Source organism: Mustelus asterias, chromosome 26 (genome assembly GCF_964213995.1).
Source record: "Mustelus asterias chromosome 26, sMusAst1.hap1.1, whole genome shotgun sequence".
Taxonomy (NCBI): Eukaryota; Metazoa; Chordata; class Chondrichthyes; order Carcharhiniformes; family Triakidae; genus Mustelus; species Mustelus asterias.
In genome coordinates, this window is record NC_135826.1 from 1396570 (window position 1) to 1420601 (window position 24032).

Here is a 24032-nt window from a genome sequence, read left to right on the forward strand (position 1 = left end):
GCTATGTCCTTGGAGTCTTTGTTTGGGGGGGGGAGGAGGGGGGTTCATGTTTACCCTTTCTGGGACACACTGCCAGGCCTGACTGCCAACTGGCCCACCCCATTGTTCCAGACCCTCCATGCCTGCGGTTACTAAGACAACCAATGCTGTGCTGCAAATTGTGCTGCTCTCACATTCTCCCACAGACTGTCTTCTATCGCTAACAAGTAAACACTACAAAGCTACATGGGTGAGAGAAGGCATCCCCACTACCAACAAGATCTATTTTTTATAAACCATACAGCTACTGCTCAGTGTGTTACAGATACAGAGTACTGGACCGCTCTCTCTGCGATAGACACAGGCCGAGAATCCCTCTCTCCTCTCAAATATCAGAGAATTCAGGGATAAAAACACTGGATAATGGAGTGAAGTGGAGAGTATATATTGTGCTTTTAGAAATGAAGACTGTTCATATAGAAATAGTGCAGAATACATCCCCATTTACTGATACATAAATAAACAGCAGGAAAGGCTCAGAGCAAACTGCTCTGGTACAAACTGCAACTTTTACACAGCAGCAAGCAAACACGATAAAGACTGGGAAAGGGACACTCGGACAGTTTCAGACCACCTGTACAGTCAGACAAAAGAAACACAAGTAAAAAATATCTCTCATATTTACAAAGTAGATTTATACATACTGATATATACATTAAATAAATAGAGTATGGCAAATAGAAAGACATGATGTGGAGGTGCCAGCGTTGGACTGGGGTAAGCACAGTAAGAAGTCTCACAACACCAGGTTAAAGTCCAACAGGTTTATTTGGTAGCATAAGCCACAAGCTTTCGGAGCACTGCTCCTTCGTCAGGTGAATGGGAGTTCTGTTCACAAGCAGGGCATATATAGATGAGCCCTCTTTGTGAACAGAACTCCCACTCACCTGATGAAGGGGCCGTGCTCCGAAAGCTTGTGGCTTGTGCTCCAAATAAACCTGTTGAAATAGAAAGACAGCATCTCTCATCAGGATGAAGCTTCACTCACGCTGCAGTGAGACTGTACCCCGTTACTCATGGCGCAGTGAGACTGTACCCCATCACTCATGGCGCAGTGAGACTGTACCCCGTTACTCATGGCGCAGTGAGACTGTACCCCAGTATTCATGGCGCAGTGAGACTGTACCCCGTTACTCATGGCGCAGTGAGACTGTACCCCATCACTCATGGCGCAGTGAGACTGTACCCCATCACTCATGGCGCAGTGAGACTGTACCCCGTTACTCATGGCGCAGTGAGACTGTACCCCGTTACTCATGGCGCAGTGAGACTGTACCCCAGTACTCATGGCACAGTGAGACTGTACCTCGTTACGGTGCAGTGAGACTGTACCCCGTTACTCATGGCGCAGTGAGACTGTACCTCGTTATGGTGCAGTGAAACTGTACCCCATTACTCATGGCGCAGTGAGACTGTACCCCATTACTCATGGCGCAGTGAGACTGTACCCCGTTACTCATGGCGCAGTGAGACTGTACCTCGTTACTCATGGCGCAGTGAGACTGTACCCCGTTACTCATGGCGCAGTGAGACTGTACCCCATTACTCATGGCACAGTGAAACTGTACCCCATTACTCATGGCGCAGTGAAACTGTACCCCATTACTCATGGCGCAGTGAGACTGTACCCCGTTACTCATGGCGCAGTGAGACTGTACCCCGTTACTCATGGCGCAGTGAGACTGTACCCCAGTACTCATGGCACAGTGAGACTGTACCTCGTTACGGTGCAGTGAGACTGTACCCCGTTACTCATGGCGCAGTGAGACTGTACCTCGTTATGGTGCAGTGAAACTGTACCCCATTACTCATGGCGCAGTGAGACTGTACCCCATTACTCATGGCGCAGTGAGACTGTACCCCGTTACTCATGGCGCAGTGAGACTGTACCTCGTTACTCATGGCGCAGTGAGACTGTACCCCGTTACTCATGGCGCAGTGAGACTGTACCCCATTACTCATGGCGCAGTGAAACTGTACCCCATTACTCATGGCGCAGTGAAACTGTACCCCATTACTCATGGCGCAGTGAGACTGTACCCCGTTACTCATGGCGCAGAGAGACTGTACCTCGTTATGGTGCAGTGAGACTGTACCCCATTACTCATGGCGCAGTGAGACTGTACCCCATTACTCATGGCGCAGTGAGACTGTACCTCGTTATGGTACAGTGAGACTGTACCCCGTTACTCATGGCGCAGTGAGACTGTACTCCGTTACTCACGCCGCAGTGAGACTGTACCCTGTCACTCGTGCTGCAGTGAGACTGTACCCTGTCACTCACGCTGCAGTGAGACTGCACCCCATTACTCACACTGCAGTGAGACTGTACCCTGTCACTCACGCCGCAGTGAGACTGTACCCTGTCACTCATGCTGCAGTGAGACTGTACCCTGTCACTCACGCCGCAGTGAGACTGTACCCTGTCACTCATGCTGCAGTGAGACTGTACCCTGTCACTCACGCCGCAGTGAGACTGTACCCTGTCACTCATGCTGCAGTGAGACTGCACCCCATTACTCAAGCTGCAGTGAGATTGTACCCTGTTACTCGCACTGCAGTGAGACTGTACTCCGTCACTCATGCTGCAGTGAGACTGTACCCTGTCACTCACACCACAGTGAGACTGTGCCCTGTCACTCACACTGCAGTGAGACTGTACCCTGTCACTCACACCACAGTGAGACTGTGCCCTGTCACTCACACTGCAGTGAGACTGTACTCCGTCACTCATGCTGCAGTGAGACTGTACCCTATCACTCACACCACAGTGAGACTGTGCCCTGTCACTCACACTGCAGTGAGACTGTACCCTGTCACTCACACTGCAGTGAGACTGTGCCCTGTTACTCACACTGCAGTGAGACTGTACCCTGTCACTCACACTGCAGTGAGACTGTACCCTGTCACTCACACCACAGTGAGACTGTGCCCTGTCACTCACACTGCAGTGAGACTGTACTCCATCACTCACACTGCAGTGAGACTGTACTCCATCACTCACACTGCAGTGAGACTGTACTCCATCACTCACACTGCAGTGAGACTGTACGCCATCACTCACACTGCAGTGAGACTGTACTCCATCACTCACACTGCAGTGAGACTGCATCAGTGCATGAAAAGAAAGTTATGTGTGTAACAGATGATGAAATGCGATCTATGAAGTATTCTGTTGAACAGAGGCTGCTTATCAGAGCAAACTGTGTCTTTGTTTGTTCTTTATATCCATCTTGTGCGATGTTTGTCTTTGATGCAGACAATAACACATCCAATTTCTTCGGAATGACAACAGCCAAAGAATTCTTTGGAAGCAGGAAGTTGGTCTGAGACTGTGACGTCTGCGTAGAAATGAGAATGTTTTCAGGACACTGCGATATTCCAGGGTGTAAGTTTGTTTTAATTGTGTCAGCGCACCTAGAGAAATATACCAGAAATAAATCAATCACAAGCTGGAAACTTGACTACGAATATCAAAGTGAACAAGTGTGATTGCAGCTATTTGAGAGAATGAGCAAACACTTCTGTAGATTCTCCGATAGGGACTGGGATTCTCCGACCCCGCCCTCGCTGGGATTCTCCGACCCCGCCCAGGCTGGGATTCTCCGAGACCACCATCGCTGGGATTCTCCGACCCCGCCCTCGCTGGGATTCTCCGACCCCGCCCTCGCTGGGATTCTCCGACCCCCGCCCTCGCTGGGATTCTCCGACCCCGCCCTCGCTGGGATTCTCCGACCCCGCCCTCGCTGGGATTCTCCGCCCTCGCTGGGATTCTCCGCCCTCGCTGGGATTCTCCGACCCCGCCCTCGCTGGGATTCTCCGACCCCGCCCTCGCTGGGATTCTCCGACCCTGCCCTCGCTGGGATTCTCCGACCCCGCCATCGCTGGGATTCTCCGACCCCGCCCTCGCTGGGATTCTCCGACCCCACCCTCGCTGGGATTCTCCGACCCCGCCCTCGCTGGGATTCTCCGACCCTGCCCTCGCTGGGATTCTCCGACCCCGCCATCGCTGGGATTCTCCGACCCCGCCCTCGCTGGGATTCTCCGACCCCGCCATCGCTGGGATTCTCCGACCCCGCCCTCGCTGGGATTCTCCGACCCCACCCTCGCTGGGATTCTCCGACCCCGCCCTCGCTGGGATTCTCCGACCCCGCCCTCGCTGGGATTCTCCGACCCTGCCCTCGCTGGGATTCTCCGACCCCGCCATCGCTGGGATTCTCCGACCCCGCCCTCGCTGGGATTCTCCGACCCCGCCCTCGCTGGGATTCTCCGACCCCGCCGGGATTCTCCGACCCCGCCCTCGCTGGGATTCTCCGCCCTCGCTGGGATTCTCCGACCCCGCCATCGCTGGGATTCTCCGACCCCGCCCTCGCTGGGATTCCCCGCCCTCGCTGGGATTCTCCGTGCTGCAGTGAATGGAGTTTTGGCTGAGCGCCACATTCTCTGTTCTCATTGGCAGCGGTGGTGGGGTGAACGAGATCGGAGAATCCCGGACATTGACCCAATGAGGATCAGAAAATAGTAATAACTGTCAAAGTCAGGATGGTGTCTGACCTGGGAGAGGCATTATAGAACCATAGAAATCATACAACACAGGGGGCCATTCAGCCCATCTTGTTCACGCTGGCCCAAAGACACCCAGATGCCCTTTTTTAATCCTATCTTCCTCCACATGGCCCAAAAGAAGCAGATCCAGGTACTTTTTAAAGTACCACCAATTTAGGCAGCGAATTTCCGACACCCACCACCCTCTGCGTACAATATTTTTCCTCATGTTCGCTTCTAACCCTTCTGCCACTTAGCTTGAATCTATGACCCCTGGTTTTTGAACACTCTGCCGAGGGAAACAGGTTTCTCCTGTCTACTGTCTCTCTAACCCTCACAATTTTGTATATCTCAATCATGTCACCCCTCAGCTCTCTCTGTTCCAAGGAAAACAACCCAACCTCTCCACATAGTTACAATTCTCCAGCCCTGACAGCATTCTAGTAAATCTCTGCACACTCTCCAGTGCGATCACATCCTTCCTGTCCAGAAATGCACACAAAATCCAGTTGTGGCCTCACCAGTGTCTTATACAGTTTCATCATTATATCCCTAATTTTGTACTCTATAACTCTGCCAATGAAAGACAGCATCCCAATATGCCTTCTTTACAACATGATCTACCTGTACTACTACCTTTATGGATCTGTGCACTTGCATGCCAAGGTCTCACTTCATCGACACCCTCAGTATATTCCCATTTATTATGTATTCACTTTTACTGTTTGACCTCCCTAAATGCATTACCTCACACTTATCAGAGTTAAACTCCACCTGCCACTTTCCTACACACTCCACCAACCCATCTATATCATTTTGGAGTTTACAGCTATCCGCTACACTATCCACTATTTTTGTGTTGTCTGCAAACTTCTCAATCGTGCTCTCCACGTTCAAGTCCAAATTGTTAATTATATAAAACAAACAGCTGAGCCCTGTGGAACTCCACTTGAAACAGCTTTCCACTCGGAAGGACAGCCATCAACCATTACCCTTTGTTTTCGAATACTAAGCCAACTTTGGATCCAATTTGCCACTTTACCCTGTATCCCAAGGGCTTTTACTTTTTTTGGCCAGTCTGCCACGTGGGACCTTGTCAAACGCCTTGCTAAAATCCATGTACACAACATCCACTGCACTACCTTCATCAACCCTCCTTGTCACGTCTTCAAAGAATTCAATCAAATTTGTAAGACATGACCTTCCTTTAACAAAGCCATGCTGTGTATCCCTGACACACCCTTGTCTTTCTAAGTGACAGTCTATCTGATTTCTCAGGATTGAATCTAACAATTCACCCATCATCAAAATAAGACTATAATTGGCATTTCTTTTGTTACCCTTTTTAAACAATGGAAGCACATTTGCATTCCTCCAGTCCTCCAGCACTGCCCCTGTATCTAGTGAAGATTGGAAAATCATCCTCAGAGCATCTGCTACTTCCTCCCTGACCGCCTTCAACATCCGAGGGAACAATCTATCCAGCCTGGGAACTTATCCACTTTCAACTCCTCTACACTTCCTGTCTCATTATGATTTTATCCAATATTTCACACTACTCCTCTTGGATTACCATATCTGCATCATCTCTTTGCTTTGTGAATACAGAGTCAAAAAATTATTTTAATGCTCTTCCCATATCCTCCGCATTTTCACACAAGTTCCCTTCTTCAGCTCTGACAGGTCCCACCTTTTCCTTAACTATCCCTTTGCTCTTTGTACACTGTTAAACCATCTTTGGGTTTTCAATAGTCTTGCTTGCTAATATTTTTTCATGCCCTCTCTTTGATTTCCTTATTTCTTTTTACTTGATCCCTGTACTTTCTATACTTCTCTCGGCTATCTGCAGTGTTGAGTTTTTGTGACTATGATAAGCTTTCTTTTCCTGTTTAATCTTCCCCTGTATTTTTCTAGACCAGCACGGGAGTGTAGATTTGGCAGTGCCATTCTCATTTTGGAGGGGACGTGTCTGCTTTGTGCCCTGAAGTTCTGAGTGCTGGAGGTTGACATGGTAGGGAGGTGCGGGCACAGTAACATGGGTGCATTGTGGTGCATCGTGTCGATGGTCTACACTGTGCTGCAGATGAAGCAAATGGGACTGGGCTTAATGTCAAGGGTGAAAACCAAGAGACTACCGTCCTCTGTGGTGTTCACGCTTCTCGATTATTGTTCAGGCTGCACATATAGAGTATCCATTACTGGCTTGACTCAAGTTTTAGGGATAATGAATAAGCTCCGAGTGTCATTAGCAGCGTAAGAACAGAGGGCGAAATGAAACACCTGGAAATTCACTCAAGCCAATTTGATGGTCAAGCAAACCTGAGTCTCGGCCAATCAGAAGAACTGTCTTTAACCAGTGGGCCAAGCAAAACCGCACTCAGGACAGCTTGGCAGAGTAGCCAAGGGATCCCCTCCAACCTTGAGGGTGGGAACCACAGTGTGAATTTCTGAATTACACTGACCCACTCTGGGCTCTATCATAAATAAAAGAAAGATGTGCATTGATATAGCGTCTTTCAAAACCTCAGGATGTTCCAAATGCTTCAAAGCCAACCTAGTGTTCCAATGAAGGGAAAATATCTCACAAACACTAATCAGATAATGATGATAATCTTAATGGTGTTGCTGAGGGATAAATATTGGTGAAAATCCCTTTGCTGCTCTTCATAGTAGGGCTGTGGGATTTTTATTTTTTATTCATTCATGGGATGTGGGCATCGCTGGCTAGACCAACATTTATTGCTCATTTCTAATTGCCCTTGAGCAGGTGGTGGTGTGCTGCCTTTTTAAACTACTGCAGTTCTGTCCACCTGGTTTAACATCTCATCTGAAAGATGACACTTCTGACAGAGTAGCACTCCCTCAGCACTGAAAATATCAGCTTGTACTATTGGAGTGATGCTTCAACACATAATCTTCTGACAAAGCAGAACGTGTCAGCCACTGAGCGAAGCCTGACACTGCTGGGGGCAGTGCCAGGGCTGGGGACAGTGCCAGGGCTGGGGACAGTGCCAGTGCTGGGGGCAGTGCCAGGGTTGGGGGCAGTGCCAGTGCTGGGGGCAGTGCCAGTGCTGGGGGCAGTGCCAGGGCTGGGGGCAGTGCCAGTGCTGGGGGCAGTGCCAGGGCTGGGGACAGTGCCAGTGCTGAGGGCAGTGCCAGTGCTGGGGGCAGTGCCAGGGCTGGGGGCAGTGCCAGTGCTGGGGGCAGTGCCAGGGCTGGGGACAGTGCCAGTGCTGAGGGCAGTGCCAGTGCTGGGGGCAGTGCCAGGGCTGGGGGCAGTGCCAGTGCTGGGGGCAGTGCCAGGGTTGGGGGCAGTGCCAGTGCTGGGGGCAGTGCCAGGGTTGGGGGCAGTGCCAGGGCTGGGGGCAGTGCCAGGGCTGGGGGAGTGCCAGGGCTGGGGGAGTGCCAGTGCTGGGGCAGTGCCAGTGCTGGGGGCAGTGCCAGGGCTGGGGGAAGTGCCAGTGCTGGGGACAGTGCCAGGGCTGTGGGCAGTGCCAGGGCTGTGGGCAGTGCCAGGGCTGTGGGCAGTGCCAGGGCTGGGGACAGTGCCAGGGCTGGGGACAGTGCCAGGGCTGGGGGCAGTGCCAGGGCTGTGGGCAGTGCCAGGGCTGTGGGCAGTGCCAGGGCTGTGGGCAGTGCCAGGGCTGGGGACAGTGCCAGGGCTGGGGACAGTGCCAGGGCTGGGGACAGTGCCAGGGCTGGGGACAGTGCCAGGGCTGGGGGTAGTGCCAGTGCTGGGGGTAGTGCCAGGGCTGTGGGCAGTGCCAGGGCTGGGGGAAGTGCCAGTGCTGGGGGCAGTGCCAGTGCTGGGGGCAGTGCCAGTGCTGGGGGCAGTGCCAGTGCTGGGGGCAGTGCCACTGCTGGGGGCAGTGCCAGGGCTGTGGGCAGTGCCAGGGCTGGGGGCAGTGCCAGTGCTGGGGGCAGTGCCAGTGCTGGGGGCAGTGCCAGTGCTGGGGGCAGTGCCAGGGCTGTGGGCAGTGCCAGGGCTGGGGGTAGTGCCAGTGCTGGGGGTAGTGCCAGTGCTGGGGGCAGTGCCAGTGCTGGGGGCAGTGCCAGGGCTGGGGGTAGTGCCAGTGCTGGGGGCAGTGCCAGTGCTGAGGGTAGTGCCAGTGCTGGGGGCAGTGCCAGTGCTGGGGGTAGTGCCAGTGCTGGGGGTAGTGCCAGTGCTGGGGACAGTGCCAGGGCTGGGGGTAGTGCCAGTGCTGGGGGTAGTGCCAGTGCTGGGGGCAGTGCCAGGGCTGGGGGTAGTGCCAGTGCTGGGGGTAGTGCCAGTGCTGGGGGCAGTGCCAGGGCTGGGGGCAGTGCCAGGGCTGGGGGCAGTGCCAGGGCTGGGGGCAGTGCCAGGGCTGGGGACAGTGCCAGGGCTGGGGGCAGTGCCAGGGCTGGGGACAGTGCCAGGGCTGGGGGCAGTGCCAGGGCTGGGGACAGTGCCAGTGCTGGGGGCAGTGCCAGGGCTGGGGGTAGTGCCAGTGCTGGGGGCAGTGCCAGGGCTGGGGGCAGTGCCAGGGCTGGGGACAGTGCCAGGGCTGGGGGCAGTGCCAGGGCTGGGGACAGTGCCAGGGCTGGGGACAGTGCCAGGGCTGGGGACAGTGCCAGGGCTGGGGACAGTGCCAGGGCTGGGGGCAGTGCCAGGGCTGGGGGCAGTGCCAGGGATCTGGGGACAGTGCCAGGGCTGGGGGCAGTGCCAGGGCTGGGGGCAGTGCCAGGGCTGGGGACAGTGCCAGGGCTGGGGACAGTGCCAGGGCTGGGGACAGTGCCAGGGCTGGGGACAGTGCCAGGGCTGGGGACAGTGCCAGGGCTGGGGACAGTGCCAGGGCTGGGGGCAGTGCCAGGGCTGGGGGCAGTGCCAGGGCTGGGGGCAGTGCCAGGGCTGGGGGCAGTGCCACTAAAATAATTTTGTCATTATATTGTTCTGGCCAATACTCAAACGACATCACAAAAAGCAGGTGAGTTGGCCATGACCACATTGCTGTTTGTGGGATCTTGCTGTGTAAATTGGCAGCTGTCTTTACAACATTACAACAGTGATTACATTCAAAGTACTTCATTGGTTGTAAAACGCTTTGTGGTGTCTGGTAAATGTGAAAGGTGCTATGTAAATGCAAGTCTTTTTGAATTTCTCAATAAGTCTGCTCATTTGTGTTCAGCTGCACTGCCACTGGATTGGGAACATTCAGGAGAGTGACTCCAATCACGCTGACAGAAATCTGGCGACCACCTTACCCACAGATAGTGGATGTGGTGCAGCTCAGAGCAGAGATATCCAAGTGACAAATGTTCCTGTGTCCCAAACCCCTCACCTGCTCATCTGATAATCGATGGTTTCACTCTTGCTGAGCGATTATCTCAGTACCAAAGGAAAACTGTGTTCCCTGATTGTGTCTCTGATGGTTAGAAGAATTTAGGATTGGGTAAGGGAGTGGAAAAGCTTCAATGACACATTCATTGCTCATCCCTTAACCACAGCACTCACCTTCTCTGGTGGATCTCCGGCAAATCCCTCAATTGTGACACTTCACAAATGTCAACTCCTGTCCAGCCTGCAGCTTCACAGAGGCGGAGTTTTTTGCGCAGAACACAATCCTGTATTTACAAAAGGGAAACATTAATCAACAGTTATTCAGAGCAGGACAGCTAAACTTCACTGAGTTTGGGCAGATGGTTCTACAATCTCGCACTCGAACACTGGCAGAAGTTCAGTCCAATCCCAGAGCAGCTGCTCCTCACTCTGGGTCTCCAATGATCTTTCACCAATGTTAGAGCCTGGGATCAGACCTCAGGATGTGTTAACCTCACGTTGTCAGTCAATGCTTTTCAAAGCTGATTGGCACTTTGACAATGGGACATTCCCGGCTGCATCTTTCTCAGCATTCGTCCTTAACCAGGCTGTTCATGCAGATTTTATGGAGATGTTATTTACAGTAAAACAGAAAGATTTAAAGCATTGGGGGGGCTGAGAAATACAGGAACAGGCCATTCAGCCCATCAAGTCTGTTCCAGCATTCAGTGAGATCATGGCTGATCTGTGCCCAAATCCATATTCCAGCCTTTGGCTCATATCCCTTAATACCTTTGCTTCACAAAAATTTATAGAATCATAGAATCCCTACAGTGCAGAAAGAGGCCATTCGGTGCATCAAGTCTGAACCAACCACAATCCCACCCAGCCCCTAACCCCATAACCCCATGCATATACCCTAGCTAGTCCCCCTGACACTAAGGGTCAATTTAGCATGACCAATCCACATAACCCACACGTCTTTGGACCCTGGAAGAAAATCGGAGCACCCGGAGGAACCCACGCAGACACGGGGAGAATGTGTAAACTCCACACAGACAGTGACACAAGCTGGGAATTGAACCCAGGTCTCTGGCGCTGTGAGGTAGCAGTGCTAACCAGTGCTTGGGGCAGTGCCAGGGCTGGGGGCGGTGTTGGTGGTGTGGGCGGTGCCAGCAGTGGGGGTGGTGCCAGCGGGGGCGGTGCCAGCTCTGGGGAGCAGCGGCAGCGCTGGAAGAGGTGCCAGTGCCGGGGGCAGTGCCAGTGCTGGGGGCATTGCCAGTGTGGGGGGCGGTGCCAGTGCTGGGGGCGGTGCCAGCACTGGGGGCAGTGCTAGGGGAGGTGCCAGTGCTGGGGGCAGTGCCAGTGCTGGGGGGCAGTGCCAGTGCTGGGGGGCAGTGCCAGTGCTGGGGAGGTGCCAGTGTTGGGGAGGTGCCAGTGCTGGGGGAGGTGCCAGTGCTGGGGGAGGTGCCAGTGCTGGGGGTGGTGCCAGTGCTGGGGGAGGTGCCAGTGCTGGGGGCGGTGCCAGTGCTGGGGGTGGTGCCAGTGCTGGGGGAGGTGCCAGTGCTGGGGGCGGTGCCAGTGCTGGGGAGGTGCCAGTGTTGGGGGGCAGTGCCAGTGCTGGGGAGGTGCCAGTGTTGGGGAGGTGCCAGTGCTGGGGGAGGTGCCAGTGCTGGGGGAGGTGCCAGTGCTGGGGGTGGTGCCAGTGCTGGGGGCGGTGCCAGTGCTGGGGAGGTGCCAGTGTTGGGGAGGTGCCAGTGCTGGGGGAGGTGCCAGTGCTGGGGGTGGTGCCAGTGCTGGGGGAGGTGCCAGTGCTGGGGGAGGTGCCAGTGCTGGGGGTGGTGCCAGTGCTGGGGGCGGTGCCAGTGCTGGGGAGGTGCCAGTGTTGGGGAGGTGCCAGTGCTGGGGGAGGTGCCAGTGCTGGGGGTGGTGCCAGTGCTGGGGGTGGTGCCAGTGCTGGGGGTGGTGCCAGTGTTGGGGACAGTGCCAGTGTTGGGGACAGTGCCAGTGCTGGGGACAGTGCCAGTGCTTTGAGAGGTGCCAGTATTGAACATCCCGTTTTATGACAGCAACAACAATTCTGCCCCAGAGGTTACAGGTGAGTGGGTGTGGGAGAATCACTGCTCCCCTGTAGGCTCTGTGAACATCCGAACCAACCTTTTCTGTGTCTCTCCAGCCTTCACTCGCATCTTCCTTATCTCCAGGTCACTGGTGACCTGCTCACTGCTCTCCCAGAATTTCCACATTGTCCATGGGTTGCTGACTGTTCCCATGATGCTTGACCAGAGCGAAGAGGAGGATTCCCACTTTAACTTCACCATGAGCAACTCTCCAATATCAATCTCAGTGTGAACCAGGAAGGAATAGGTTCTGTTTGGCAAAATGTCTGGGCTGTCAAAGGACACGAGGATATCAATAAACATCAGACACAATGGAAGCAACGACACAGAGTCCTTCATTACATCAGAAAATACCTTGTCGAATGTGGAATCTTCTGTAACAAGCAACTGCTGTCCCACAAGACCCTCTCCCACCTGATTAAATACCCTCTCTAGCCCCACACAGCTCTGTAGAGGGCAGAGAACTCGACTCTCAGCGAGTGGGTCCCTCACCTCTGAGACAGAAGGTCAGAGCTTGAGCACATAATCCAAGTTGTCGCTGCAACTGCAGTGCTGAGGGAGTGCTGCACTGCCGGAGGGACTGCTATTCTGTAACAAGCAACTGTGACAGTAAGAACTGATGAAAAATGAATTTTGAATTTTGTTAGACCTCACAGTGTCTTACCGCTCAAGTATTTTTGAAGTCATAGAAATCATAGAAACCCTACAGTACAGAAAGAGGCCATTCGGCCCATCGAGTCTGCACCGACCACAATCCCACCCAGACCCTACCCCCATATCCCTACACGTTTTACCCACTAACCCCTCTAACCTACACATCCCAGGACACTAAGGGGCAATTTTAGCATGGCCAATCAACCTAACCCGCACATCTTTGGACTGTGGGAGGAAACCCGGAGGAAACTCACGCAGACACGAGGAGAATGTGCAAACTCCACACAGACAGTGACCCGAGCTGGGAATCGAACCCAGGACCCTGGAGCTGTGAAGCAGCAGTGCGAACCACTGTGCTACCGTGCTGCCCTGACCACTGTGCTACCGTGCCGCCATGTAATGTGGAGACATGTAGCTGCCAATTGGCACACAGCACACTCCCACAAACAGCGATGAACCAATCCGGCTGAGGACAGTGCGATCACTCCCGTTTTCCTCTTTTAATTGTGCCGTGGGATCTTTTACATCCGCCTGCACGATGGGACTCCGTTTAAATCTTGTCAGAATAGCAGCCCCTCCGGCAGTGCAGCACTCCCTCAGTACTGCAGTTGAAGCAACAGTCTGGATTCCGTGCTTACGTCTCTGACCTCCTGTCTCAGAGCTGCGGGTCCCACCCACAGGGGGAGGCGAATCTTCTGCCTCTCTAGTGCTGTGTGGGGCGAGTGCGGGTATTTAATCAGGTGGGAGAGGGTCGTGTGGGACCACAGCGGCTTCCAGCCTTCACCATATTCAGTCCAGCTGGGAAGGCCGGTGGTCTCGTTTCCCATCCCACTGCTAATTGAGGCAGTTAATGGAGAATTAATGACCACTTAAGGATCCCATCCCGCCATTGGTGAGATTAACCCAGGCAGTAGGGCGGCCTGTCACCATGGGGACAGCACAATGGATAAACTGTGCGGGCAGCTTCTCATCTCCTGGGGACGGCTCCCTCATTCAACCACACTCTGTGACTTTTGGCCTTGGTGTCTTCCCAGCAGCAGCCACCATCTCCACTGTGGTGCTGCTGAGTTAAAGAGTAAGGAGTCTAACAACACCAGGTTAAAGTCCAACAGGTTTATTTGGTAGCAAAAGCCACTAGCTTTCCGAAAGCTAGTGGCTTTTGCTACCAAATAAACCTGTTGGACTTTAACCTGGTGTTGTTAGACTCCTTACTGTGTTTACCCCAGTCCAACACCGGCATCTCCACATCATGAGCTAAAGAGTTGCCAGCCTCTTGACCCCAGGGAAAGGGCCATGGCTGGCGAGTAAATTGTCTGATTGGCTTGTGGTTTGGTGGACCATCCCCAATGGGGGCAACTTGGGTCTTTCGCCCAGTCTTCAGCCAGCAAGCAAGATCCCATCACCTCCACAAGATTTCACCCAGCACTCACTCACTGCTGCAATATACTCACAGTCGAACAACAAGTCCTTTGGATTCATTCAGGGTTCCGCACAGTGAAATGAGGAAATTTGCAGATGTCTCAGTTTGGTTAATGTTCCTGAAGAAATGCATCTTTAACTGATAGTGATAAACTGTGGGAGAAAAGAGATATTGATTACTGGGACAATCAGAAGCATTATTGGAACATCCGTCTCCAATCACTGACTGCAATCTCTCTGGAGTAAGTTCGGGTTACCCCTCACAGAAACACTCGGGGGGGGGGTTCCTTCCCCAGCTTGGCCTCACACAGATGGTCAGTGCTGTCAGGAGGACAACAAACTAACTTGCAGGGGTGTGGAAACCAAGAGGAAATATTAGACAGGAATACCAAAATACTGGGACAGAAAGCAATAGAATGCAGAATAGTAAGCTAATAGGTGAAGTCAGAGTAAGTGAGAAAGTAATCACATCTTAATCAGGGATACTGTGCATGTACAGTGAATGCACAGAGCGTAGTCAGTAGGATTGGAGAGTCCACAGATTGACATGTGGAATTATGATGTTGTGGTGATAACAGATCTGGCTCAAGGAAAGGCAGGACTGGGTGTTAAATATTCCTGGGTACAAGGTGTTCAGAAAAGATAGGAAAGGAAGGAAAGGGGGAGTGGGGTGGTTGAGGAGGGCATTGCACTCCTGGAGAAAGAGGATGTCCCAGAGGGTCAAGGACAGAATCTATTAGGTTTGAGCTAAGGAACAAAAAGGGTGCAATTACATCACTCGGTATAGTCTATAGATCGCCAACTAGTGAGAAGGATGTGGAGGAACAAATCTGCAGGGAAATCACAGAGAAATGCAAATGTTAGAGTAGTTTTAATGGGGGTCTTTATTGACCCAAATGTGGTCTGGGACAGTGGGAGTGTAAAGGGCGGAGAAAGTTCCTAGATTGTGTTCAGGAAAATTTTCCACAGCAGTCTGTGTCCAGTCCAACAAGAAAGGATGCACTGTTGGACCCGATTCTTGGAAATGAGGTGGGCCAAATAGATTAAGGACCAGTGGGGAATATTTAGGAAACAGTGATCATTGTATTGTAAGGTTTAAGATGATATTAGAACAGGATAATAGACAATCCAGAGTAAAAATGATTAACTGGGGAAGAGCCGACTTCAATGGGGCAAGAACGGAGCTGGTCCGGTTAGACTGGGATGAAAGGTTGGTGGGAAAAACTGTAGCTGAACAATGGGCAACTATCAAAATAGAAATGGCCCAGTCAAGGTATTTTCCCTTAAAAGGGAAAGGGAGGACAAACAAATCCAGAACTCCTTGGATGAAAAAGAAGATAGGAATTAATAACAAAGAACAAAGAACAGTACAGCACAGGAAACAGGCCCTTCGGCCCTCCAAGCCTGTGCCGCTCCATGGTCCAACTAGACCAAACGTTTGTATCCCTCCATTCCCAGGCTGCTCATGTGACTATCCAGGTAAGTCTTAAACGATGTCAGCGTGTCTGCCTCCACCACCTTACTTGGCAGCGCATTCCTCTGTGTAAAAAACATCCCTCTAATATCTGAGTTATACTTCGCCCCTCTCACCTTGAGCCCGTGACCCCTCGTGATCATCACTTCTGATCTGGGAAAAAGCTTCCCACCGTTCACCCTATCTATCCCCTTCATAATCTTGTACACCTCTATTAGATCTCCCTCATTCTCCGTCTTTCCAGGGAGAACAACCCCAGTTTACCCAATCTCTCCTCATAGCTAAGACCCTCCATACCAGGCAACATCCTGGTAAACCTTCTCTGCACTCTCTCTAACGCCTCCACGTCCTTCTGGTAGTGCGGCGACCAGAACTGGACGCAGTACTCCAAATGTGGCCTAACCAGCGTTCTATACAGCTGCATCATCAGACTCCAGCTTCTATACTCTATACCCCGTCCTATAAAGGCAAGCATACCATATGCCTTCTTCACCACCTTCTCCACCTGTGTTGCCACCTTCAAGGATTTGTGGACTTGCACACCTAGGTCCCTCTGTGTTTCTATACTCTTGATGGCTCTGCCATTTATTGTATAACTCCTCCCTACATTATTTCTTCCAAAATGCATCACTTCGCATTTATCCGGATTAAATTCCATCTACCACCTCTCCACCCAATTTTCCAGCCTATCTATATCCTGCTGTATTGCCTGACAATGCTCTTCGCTATCCGCAAGTCCAGCCATCTTTGTGTCATCCGCAAACTTGCTGATAACACCAGTTACACCTTCTTCCAAATCATTTATATATATCACAAATAGCAGAGGTCCCAGTACAGAGCCCTGCGGAACACCACTGGTCACAGATCTCCAGCTGGAAAAAGACCCTTCGACTGCTACCCTCTGTCTCCTGTGGCCAAGCCAGTTTTCTACCCATCTAGCCACTTCTCCTTGTATCCCATGAGCCTTAACCTTCTCAACCAACCTCCCATGTGGGACTTTGCCAAAAGCCTTACTGAAATCCATATAGACAACATCCACAGCCCTTCCTTCGTCAACCGTTTTTGTCACTTCCTCAAAAAACTCCACCAAATTTGTAAGGCACGACCTCCCTCTTACAAAACCATGCTGTCTGTCACTAACGAGATTGTTCCGTTCTAAATGCACATACATCCTGTCTCTAAGAATCCTCTCCAACAACTTCCCTACCCGGACGTCAAGCTCACCGGCCTATAATTTCCTGGGTTATCCCTGCCACCCTTCTTAAACAACGGGACCACATTCGCTATCCTCCAATCCTCAGGGACCTCACCTATGTCCAAATAAGCGACAAAGATTTCCGTCAGAGGCCCAGCAATTTCATCTCTCGTCTCCCTGAGCAGTCTAGGATAGATGCCATCAGGCCCTGGGGCTTTGTCAGTTTTAATGTTCCCTAAAAAACCTAACACTTCTTAAAGGAAGTAAAAGTGTACTTATGACAGGTGTCAGGTAGAAAATACAGTTGGGAATCAAGAGGAACACAGGAGGTTCAGAGGGGATTGAAAAAGCCCATTGGAGAAGCAAAGAGGGATTATGAGAAAAGACTGACAGCCAACAAAGGGGAATCCCAAATTCTTCTATAGGCACATAAATAGTAAAAGGCTGGTAAAAGGAGGAATAGGACCGATTAGGGACCTAAAAGGGAATTTACACAGGAAGCAGAGGGCATGGCTGAGGAACTAAATGAATACTTTGCATCCATCTTTATCAATGATGCAGATACTGCCCAGACCATGGCAACAGATGAGAAAACTCTCTCCCTAGAAGGGTTCAAAATTGATAAGGAGGAAGTGTTGAATAGACCGTTGATACTGAAAGTTAACAAGTCACTGGAACCGGATGAGATACATCGAGGCTATTGAAGGAAGTGAGGATGGAAAGTGAGGGGTGCTGGCCATACTCTTCCAGTCTTCTCTAGACTCAGAGGAGGTGTCAGAGGAAAGGAGAATTGTAAATGTTGCATCCTTGTTCAAAAAAGGTTGTAAGGGTAACCCCAGCAATTACAGGGCAGCCAGTTTAACATCAGTGGTGAGCAAGCTTCTAGAAACAAATTTCAGGATAGAGTTAGTCACATGGAAAAATGTGGGTTGATTATGAAGAGGCAGCATGGATTTCTAAAGGGAAAATTGTGTTTAACTAACTTGCTGGAGCTTTTTGAGGAGGTAACAGAAAGGGTCAATGAGGGTGATGCTATTTATGTGGTGGACATGGGCTTTCACAAGGCATTTGATACATACCTCTTCATATGGACTGTGGAGGGTGGAGACATGGGTTGGGGTGAGAGGGAAAGATTCCTTTGGATAGTCATAGTTACACAAGCTTTGGGAAACTCACCATGGTGGATAAACATGCAGAATCAATGGGAACATACTCACTGAGCCAACAGCCCGAGGAGGCTGATACAGAGGTGACATGGGGAGAGATCAATGTTTCAGTGGGATGAGGTTCCCATAATAAACTCAAACCTTGAAGGTGCAAATTTAGCAACTGAGAGGATTAAACATTCTGTTTAACAAATCGCTTCTGCCAACATAAAGCTCAGCAACTCCAATTAATAACTTGACCAATGGAGGGGGCTTCCTGTAAGGACAGGAGATGGTGCCTCTATTAGAGACACACGCTATTTCTAACACCTGGTCCTGGGCTTGGAGTTAATGATGCGGCAGGTGGGCAGGGTGGCACTGGGTTTGATGCCTACCTCGGAAGGGCATGTCTGCCCCGGTCTTCAGGTACATACGGCCACTCCTTTTGCTTCGGATTTTGCGCACATCATATCCCAGTGTATTGCAGCGATTCTTACGGCAGCTCAGGCAAACACCCTTCTCAAACGTCTCCTGGTTGGAGCAGCGGTAGGCAACACTCGGGTACTTTTCGTTCAGGAGCGAGTCGATGAACAGGTGAATGGCTCGCTCATGTTGACATTTAATGGCATCGGCCACAGCTGTGAAAAAACAAACTGGTAATTAGAGACTGGTGGGAATGCGTGTCTGCAGAGACTGCTCACCAACCGACACACCAATCGGCACACCGACCGACGCAGCGACCGACCCACCAACCAACACACCAATTGGCGCACCGACCGACGCACCGACCGACGCAGCGACCGACCCACCAACCAACACACCAATTGGCGCACCGACCGACGCACCGACCGACGCAGCGACCGACCCACCAACCAACACACCAATTGGCGCACCGACCGACGCACCGACCGACGCAGCAACCGACCCACCAACCAACACACCGATCGACGCACCGACCGACGCACCGACCGACGCACCGACCGACCCACCGACTCTCACCGACCGATGCATCGACCGATGCACCGACTCTCACCGACCGACGCACCGACCGTCCCACCGACCGACCCACTGACTGACCCACCGACCGACACTCCGACCAACCCACCGTCCAACGCACCGACCGACACACCGACCGACCCTCCGACCGACCCTCCAACCGACGCACCGACTCTCATTGGACGACATGTTGACTTCATGCTACCTCAGAACCTGATAAATTCTGGTTCCCGGCTCAATCTCTGGATACATTTCCAAGTCAGGATGTTAACCCCTCCATCAAAGTCAATTAAACAGCCTATGAAATTAATGGAATCTTTCTGTGCAAAAATTCTCAACCATATTCCCACATTCATGATCACAAGAACTTTGAAAGTACTTAATTGGCTGCATCATGAGACTTTGAAAGGTGCTATATAAATGCAATTTGCTTCTCTTTCTGTTATAAACTCTGGAGCTGACTGCAGCCGGTGTCCTCACCGTACACGCCTTGTGACCTCATGTTTCCCAACACTCTTCCCAAGCTGCAGCCAGGCTGAAAGCTTCCTCCATTCGGATAGATATCCACGTGGCCCACCGGCTGCTGGATCCCAATACTCCGGCCCAGTGATCCCCGGGTGAACGTGTGCAGGGCGTCCACAAACACAGCATCGTCCGGGGAAAGGCGATAGTGGGCCTCCACCCCTTCAAACTTCGGCCCAGCAGGGTCAAGGCCTGAGGCAGGGAGAAAACAAATAGAAACACAGACATTAAATAAATCAATACACAGAGTTCAGTCAAATATCAGTGAAATAATTACAAATACATTCATTACTTACATCTTTAACTCTTGAGCACAACATAGAGACAAGACCGCAGGCCCAAACTCCTCATGCATCAGCACACACCTCAGTTAATCACCTTGTTCTCAATCGCTCTCACACTCTCCCAAAACTGTCTGCAACAAGTGAGTTTCCAACAGACTGGCTCCTATTTACACTCTGCATCCTCTCCTCATTCTACCCGCTCTGACTTCATCTCCCGTCACCCACAGTCTCTCACCCCCCACGGGCCCACACCCCTCACGGTCCCTCACCCCTCACGGGCCTACACCCCTCACGGTCCCTCACCCCTCACAGTCCCTCACCCCTCACGGTCCCTCACTCCTCACGGGCCCTCACTCCTCATGGGCCCTCACCCCTCACGGTCCCTCACCCCTCACGGTCCCTCACCCCTCACGGGCCCTCACCCCCCATGGGCCCACACCCCCCCACGGTCCCTCACCCCCCCACGGTCCCTCACCCCTCACAGGCCCTCACCCCCCACGGGCCCACACCCCCCACGGTCCCTCACCCCTCATGGTCCCTCACCCCCCACGGTCCCTCACCCCCCACGGGCCCACACCCCTCACGGTCCCTCACCCCTCACGGTCCCTCACCCCTCACGGTCCCTCACCCCTCACTGGCCTACACTCCTCATGGGCCCACAACCCTCACGGGCCCACACTCCTCACGGGCCCTCACGGTCCCTCACCCCTCACGGTCCCTCACCCCTCATGGTCCCTCACCCCTCACGGTCCCTCACCCCTTACGGGCCTACACTCCTCATGGGCCCTCACCCCTCACAGGCCTACACCCCTCACGGGCCCACAACCCTCATGGGCCCTCACCCCTCATGGGCCCTCACGGGCCCTCACCCCTCATGGGCCCTCACCCCTCACGGTTCCTCACCCCTCATGGGCCCACAACCCTCACGGGCCCACACCCCTCATGGTCTCTCACCCCTCAAGGGCCCTCACTCCTCATGGGCCCTCACCCCTCACGGGCCCTCACCCCTCACGGGCCCTCACGGGCCTACACTCCTCACGGGCCCTCACCCCTCATGGGCCCACACCCCTCAAGGGCCCTCACCCCTCACGGGCCCACACCCCTCAAGGGCCCTCACCCCTCACGGGCCCAGTACCCTCACGGGCCCACACCCCTCACAGTCCCTCACCCCTCACAGGCCCACAACCCTGACAGGCCCACACCCCTCATGGTCTCTCACCATTCAAGGGCCCTCACTCCTCACGGGCCCTCACCCCTCACGGGCCCTCATCCCTCAAGGGCCCTCACTCCTCACAGGCCCTCACTCCTCACGGTCTCTCATCCCTCAAGGGCCCTCACTCCTCACGGGCCCTCACTCCTCACGGGCCCTCACCCCTCACAGGCCCTCACCCCTCAAGGGCTCTCACCCCTCAAGGGCCCTCACCCCTCAAGGGCCCTCACTCCTCACGGGCCCTCACCCCTCATGGGCCCTCACCCCTCACGGGCCCTCACCCCTCAAGGGCCCTCACCCCTCATGGGCCCTCACCCCTCATGGGCCCTCCACAAACAAACTGGCCAATCACTCTCCACCACACCCATGGTAAGCTGAATAGTGCACATTCCAGACAGTGCCATTATCCGGACTGTACCATGACTGTACCTGTTATCCGACCCACTTTGTAGAGTCCGTAATTTCCTGCGAAGCCGGCAACGTGAGCCCCGAGACTGTACCCCAACATGTGGACTTGCTGGGTTGGGAAGTTCAGCGTTTCCTATAGGGAATGAATAGAGGACACACACTTCTTATTGATCTTTGTGGCATTCCTAGGGCAGCTGGAGGCCATTCAGCCCTTCTAGCATGTCGCACAGGAGGAGGCCGTTCATCCTCATAAGCTCAGTCCAACACCAGCTTGTTGCTGACCAGCATCATTTACTCATTTTTGATCCATAATCACAGGTGGAATTTTTAAAATTCTAATTCAGGAAAATTCTATTTGATTCTTGCAGCTGAATCTCTCAAGACATGGCACAGGGTGGGGCTACTTTTAGTTGGAGAAGACAGGGCATGATCAATAGTGTCCTACTGCCAGCAACCTTTGACCTTTTGTCCTATTGGACCAAGACAGGAAACAGGGTCTGATGTTGCATGTATAATGAGCGATTGGTACAATGATCCAAATCCAGTTCCCAGATAAAGGGCAGGGTGTGATTTCTTGCTGGGACCTGTATCTAAACACAATTAAACAGTCTCGCACAACACCATGATAAGTGGAGAGCGTTCTGAGATTGGGGCTTTCTGACTTGGATTTGAGGTGTGGGACTTAGTCCTCAGACAGTCTCTGGTATCTGTTTAACATGTGTTTGTTAGCACTACATCCACACAAGGTGCATTGCCCTTTCCCTGGAGGGTCCAACACATGACTAACTGATGTCAGAGGTACATCATCGTCTCTGTCACACATTAGCATATTCTATCTGCAGTACAGAGGTGGAGCTGTTATGGTAGACAGTAATCTCACCATCACACTTCACATTCCCACAGAACGGAACGAGCTGTCCTCATCTCTGATTCAATCACATCAGCAAGGGAAAAAAACAAATCAATATTTCCCGGAATCAGACCAGTAGCTTCATGGACACAAATACAGAGAATAGCTCTACAATCGTAAGGCAGTAAGAACTAGGACCAAGAGGTCATTCAGCCCTTCGAGCCTGCTCCACCATTTAATAAGACCATGGCTGTTCTAACACCCCCTGAGTTCATATTGCTGCCTTCGCTCTGTAACCCTTATTTCCCCGGCTGATTAAAAACCTCTGGATCTCAGGCATGAGAATGTTCCAGGATTCGACCTCCACAACTTCCCGGGGTAAAGAATTACAAAGATTCACCACTTGCTGAGAGAAGAAATTCTTCTTCAATTCTGTCTTAAATGTGCAGCCCTTATTCTGCGACTCTGTCCTCTGGTCCGAGACTCCCCCATGAGTGGAAACATTCTCCTAACATTTACCCTGTCCAAACCCCCTGAGAACCTTCAATGTTTCAAACATATCGAGGGGTCACGGGCTCAACGAGGGGTCACGGGCTCAAGCTGAGAGGGGCGAAGTATAACTCAGACATCAGAGGGACGTTTTTTACACAGAGGGTGGTGGGGGCCTGGAATGCGCTGCCAGGTAGGGTGGTGGAGGCAGGCACGCTGACATCGTTTAAGACTTACCTGGATAGTCACATGAGCAGCCTGGGAATGGAGGGATACAAACAATTGGTCTAGTTGGACCAAGGAGCGGCACAGGCTTGGAGGGCCGAAGGGCCTGTTTCCTGTGCCGTACTGTTCTTTGTTCTTTGTTATCACCTCTCATTCTTCTGAATTCCAAGGAGTACAGACCCAACCAGTCTTTCCTCATTAGACAATCCCTCCATAACCGGGATCATCTGAGTAAACCTCTTCCGCACAGCCTCCAGTGAGAATATATCTTTCCTTAGATAAGGGGACCAAAACTGTACACAGTATTCTGAACGTGGCGTCACTAGTGCCGAGGACAGGCAGGAGGAGGCCATTCGGCCCTTCGAGCCTGCTCCACCATTCATTACGATCATGGCTGATCTTCCAACTCAATAGCCTAATCCTGCTTTCTCCCCATAACCTTTGATCCCATTCGCCCCAAGTGCTATATCCAGCCACCTCTTGAAAACATTCAATGTTTTGACATCAACTACTTCCTGTGGTAATGAATTCCACAGGCTCACCACTCTTTGGGTGAAGAAATGTCTCCTCATTTCCATCCTAAATGGTCTACCCCGAATCCTCAGACTGTGACCCCTGGATTCCGCCACCATCGGGAACATCCTCCCTGCATTTATAAGTCTCTATGAGATTCCCTCCTCACTCATCTGAACTCCAGTGAAAACAATCCTAACCTAGTCAATCTCTCCTCATACATCAGTCCCGCCATCCCCGGAATCAGCCTGGTAAACCTTCGCTGCACTCCCTCAAGAGCAAGAACATCCTTCCTCAGAAAAGGAATATCTATAGAAACAACTCCTGTAGCAGAAATCCTGGACAAATCACATTCCGGGCAGCCTTGACCAGGGAGGCAAGACAACAGGTCAATTCCAGGAAGATGCTGGAAAATCAGGGATGATTGGCGACCCCGCTCCTGACATCGCAAAGCCAAGGGGATACTTTTACAAGTGTACTCATTGTTGTAATATATGAAACACGGCAGCCAATAGACCCACAGTTACCATCCCAATAAAGGTACTCTGCACTCCCCCTAAAACCAAGTACCCAGAACTGTCAGAGTTGAGGATAGATGGTTGTGCAGTGGTAATGTCACTGGACTAGTAACTCAGTGGGGCACAGGTTCAAATCCCACCACGGCAA

General features: G+C 52.4%; 1 protein-coding gene across 2 annotated transcripts in view; it reads right to left on the reverse strand.

The window, feature by feature from the left end:
• Positions 1-462: 462 nt before the first annotated feature.
• LOC144479401 (lipoprotein lipase-like) overlaps positions 463-24032 on the reverse strand; it is a 32283-nt gene continuing 8713 nt past the window's right edge. The window contains exons 4-10 of one of the 2 annotated variants that reach the window (XM_078198024.1): positions 21311-21422; positions 19346-19579; positions 18265-18507; positions 14088-14208; positions 12020-12253; positions 10058-10167; positions 463-3456 (exon numbers count right to left, since the gene is read on the reverse strand). In XM_078198024.1, coding sequence (XP_078054150.1) covers positions 10086-10167; positions 12020-12253; positions 14088-14208; positions 18265-18507; positions 19346-19579; positions 21311-21422 — 1026 coding nt within the window. In that variant the 3' untranslated portion in view covers positions 463-3456; positions 10058-10085. The remainder of the gene's footprint in view (positions 3457-10057; positions 10168-12019; positions 12254-14087; positions 14209-18264; positions 18508-19345; positions 19580-21310; positions 21423-24032) is intronic. The other variant, XM_078198025.1, reaches the window with a different exon arrangement.